This window comes from Arachis ipaensis, chromosome B10 (genome assembly GCF_000816755.2).
Source record: "Arachis ipaensis cultivar K30076 chromosome B10, Araip1.1, whole genome shotgun sequence".
NCBI lineage: Eukaryota > Viridiplantae > Streptophyta > Magnoliopsida > Fabales > Fabaceae > Arachis > Arachis ipaensis.
In genome coordinates this window covers 116595975-116600298 of record NC_029794.2, presented here as the reverse complement: position 1 = coordinate 116600298, position 4324 = coordinate 116595975, and the positions used below count along the sequence as shown (strand labels likewise).

At 28.0% G+C, this 4324-nt stretch overlaps 1 protein-coding gene across 1 annotated transcript in view; it reads right to left on the bottom strand.

Moving 5' to 3' along the window:
- LOC107621112 (protein NRT1/ PTR FAMILY 1.2) overlaps positions 1–3914 on the bottom strand; it is a gene marked incomplete at its 3' end in the record, with an annotated part of 15724 nt that extends 11810 nt beyond the window's left edge. Inside the window, exon 1 of the mRNA XM_016323149.2 lies at positions 3677–3914. Within this exon, the coding sequence (XP_016178635.1) occupies positions 3677–3715 (39 nt within the window). The remainder of the gene's footprint in view (positions 1–3676) is intronic.

Sequence of the window (4324 nt, the reverse complement as noted above, 5' to 3'; positions counted from 1 at the left end):
TTTTAATTTAAATTCTTATATTTTAATTTTTTTTTAAATTTAATTAAGTTGTTTTTCGAAAATTGGCCTAAACAAATTGGATCTGATGAGGGAGACACAAAAAAAACTTGGATCTTATGGCAACACTAATGTTTTGGTATGACTTTTGCAAAGTGTATCCTATTTATTTCGTACCCGCCAAACACCAAAGGTTTTTGCGCCCATTTCTTTTCCCTTAATCACTTTTTTCAATTCTCGCTCATTGGTTTCCTGCTGCCTCTTCAACCGTAGACTTTACTTCCCACAGGCCACAATCCATCATCTCCTTCCTTCTCTCTCCAACCCGACGCACATTATCTTCAATTTTTTCTTCTTTCTCTCCCCCTCTAGCTCTCCTTGCTCGCTCCTATCTCTCTTATTTAAAATAAGTAAGCAGAGGAAGTGAAGGTTTTGAAAATTACAGCTGAATGCTTAGTGGGATCCAGCTTATTTGAGATAGGAGCAGGCACCAATGTCCATGGAGTATAACAGAGCAAATGATGGTATAGCAATGAACTTCGGAATGATAGGGGTGGCAACACTATCCGAACCCGTAGGTATCCACTCCGCCACTATCCGCTCGGGGCGGATAATTACCCACCCCCGCACCGGGACGGATTTTAACGGGGCGGGTTCTTGGGCGGGACGGGGCGGGGTCGGGTTTAGGTTAAACCTGCCCCTACCCGCCCCGGTATATATAATATATATGTAAATATATATATTTTTAATATATAATATATGTAACATATATAAAATAATTAGTAAAATGATTAATAATATTATATCATATATAAATTTTTACTTTAATTTATGTTATGTATGTAAATGGTGGTTATATAATTTTTAAAATTTTATTTTATTTGTTGGATTTAATAATTATAGGGGCGGGTAGGGGCGGGACGGGTACCCGCAGGGGCGGATTAGGGTTTAACATTTTACTACCCGCAGGTAAGGCGGGACGGGTTTTATGCGAATTTTTTGTCAGGCGGGGCGGAGTCGGGTAGAGCAAAAATCCGCCCCTACCCGCCCCGTTGCCACCCCTAATTATAGTCATTATATCACGAACACTAACACATGTATCATTTACATCTTGCAATTTTTTTTTATTTATTTTAATTAGCAAGATACAGCACAGCGGAACTACGTAATGAAAAGTGTGGTCCGAATGGAACAACCTAGTTGGGCTGGTGGTATATGATTGTAAGATCCATAATTTGCAGGCCCTGACAGTGGAGTGAAAATATATATAATATAATAATAATTTAGATTTAGTTAATATGTGTTTTTGACAAATTTATCATTAGTGAAATATTTAAAATTTTTTATTTAATAATTACAAAATAAATGCATTGAAAACTTAAATTTTTTTATATTTTCATAAAAAATATTTTTAGTTTGTAATTTTAATATGTGTTTTTAGGATACAAGATAGATAAATTTTAATAATTTTTATAATAAAAATATTATATGTGTATAAAAATTAGCTATCAAATTATTCATTAAGGGTAAAGTATATTTTTTGTCCCTGAAGTTTAGTACAATCAAAATATCCTTCTTTCTATATATATCATTAAATAATTATTTAAAAATTTACTTTTCATACAATCAAAAGTCAACTCTCAATGATATTCATAGTTGAAAATTTTTTTTCAAATAATGTAATTATTACAGGAAAAACTAAAACTAATTTTAAGAAAAGATAAATAATATCTTTTGAGTTCATTTCTAAGAAAGAACATCAATCTTATTTAAATTAAAAATTGATCATTCTAATAAACATCTAATATAAAATTTTTAAATTGACTATTAAGTACCAAAAGTTAAGTAAAAATTATTGTGGGGTCAAATTCAATAATTTAATAGAACAAATAAATATTATTATCATATACTACTAAAAAAAATTTTAAATTGTAGTGAGGGCAAGCGCCCCACTACAATATATATAGGTCCGTCCCTGTTTGCAGGCCTATACCAAAATCTAGCCCAAATATATAATACACTATTTTTTTTTTGGTGACTATATATAATACACTATTTGAATATTGGAATTGGATCCATCCAAAAAATTAAAGAAAAATAGGATTTGGGAGTTGGATAAATTCTTACTGTTACATGCAAGTGATACAATTGGGACTTTAGGTTTATTTTGGGAAGTTTTTACGAAAACTTATTTTTTTTTAAAAGATCTTATAGAAAAATAAAAGTAATTTTATATTTAGATATTTTATATAAAAAAATATTTTTATTTATCAATTATGTTTGTATAAGATAAGATAAAAGTATTTTTTTATTCATTTATTATGTGAAAAATATTTTTTTTAAGAAAAAAATCTTTTAAAAAAATATCTAAATTGTAACTTCTCAAAAAAAAAATTTTTTTTCTAGTGCTTTTATTTTTATTATTAGAAATTTGTCAAACACACTAAAAGATAAAAAAATCTTTTTTTTATTGAAAAAAGATCTTTTTTATCGATTTAAACTAAAAAATAAAAAAAAAGTCTTTTTTCATTAAAAAAAATCTTATTTTATCATCAACTTAATAAAACAAACAAATACTTAACTGAGTGGTTAGATTACCTCTTAATATACTATATTTGAGTTTGAATTTTGGCTATGACTAAATAGTAAATAAAATTCTTAAACGTATGTGTAAGTGTGTGATATAATACCTAAAATTGGAGGCTATCCAATCTATTCAATCTATCTAAGTAAAATAAAATTTTTTACTGTTACACGTCTAAAAAAAATGTTATTACTACTGTTAGAAGAAACTACGTGATTGATGCAAGAAGACTGAATAAGATTGCTTTTTCATTTTTTTCTTTTTGTTTCTTTTATCCTTAAATAAACTGCTATTTCTGATCATATTGTTAACTATTTTAACAGTAAAAAACATAAAATAACAAGATATCATCACATATTGGATTAATTCGACACAACTAACTAAAATGGGCAACTCATTGAATAGTTTCGTTGATCATTTTTGAGTAATTTTGTCGCAATAATTCAATCTTTTTTGTGACCAATTCAAGCTTTAATTACTATCAAGTTAATTTGGATCTTTTATAGTCATAATTAATATTGACATTTAAATCTTTTGCGATAAAAAATAGTAGTTTTGTTCTATTTTCATGTTATTATTTACATTCTTGAATTAGATTGTAACTCTGGTTCTTTCTTTCTTATACTCACTAATCTTATGTTAATTTGAAGTCATACACCACTTGCATGATCAATGGGAGGGTACCTAATTTACTTTTTTACTAGTGTATTAATATTCTACATTTCTATAAGTTAAATATGTGTATTAATTATGAATATAAATTTGGTTAATATAGTATAATTTTATTTTTTTATAGATTATATATGATGAATTTTTTTTTTTTAATTTTTAGTGGAAGAAATAGAATATTGTTAAGAGTTTGGTACTGAGCGCCCCGCCATATATATATAATAAGCTAAAAATGAAGAACGTGATAGTCTTTAATTATAATTAGGTGCGACAAAAGAATTCCAATTAAAACTTACAAGTTAATTGTTTGAAAGGTTTCTTGGTTATAATAATGAGTGTGGAATAATTAATTTCTCAACAAATCAAATACAATACTATATAAAATTGGAGAAAGTGCAAAAAGAGAGGAGAATTATGAATACATACCAGTATGAATAGTGTACCAAAAGTAGCGATAAACATCATATTGAAGGTAGGTTGTGGCTATGTTCAAATTCATATTTGGTAACATAATTAGCCCAAAATTAGGGCTATGATGAAGCGTTGAGGTTTCCATGAAAAATCCAAAGAGTAATGTGGATGAAGATCGGTGTTGAAGGAATTAAAGCTAAAGGGTTCAGAGAGAATGCAAAGAACTCAGGACCATTGATTTCTGCGTTTCTAAATACTTACCATCAATTTTAATGATATTTTATTTGATTTGATTTCAGGTTTGATGATACCACTCGAGGATCACGCGGTGATCCTTCAAATTATTTTAAGGATTTAATTCACTACTTCTCAAAGGATAAACTTGTCATTGCAAAAATTGGTTGCAACTTACAACTTGATAAGTTGATGTCCCTATGACGTATTCCATGCCATCACTGTAGAATTTTTTTATGAAATGAATAAAATAAATAAGTAAAAATTATAGGTAATTAACTCCATGTATTAGTCAATTTGAACAATTTTTTAAAAATGTTTAAAAAATTCTGATTTTGAAATTTTTAAAAAATAGGATTAGATTTAGAAACACGCGTCATCAAACCTCAACTCTTAATGTGACATTCCTCTCCAATTTTTCTCTCTCGC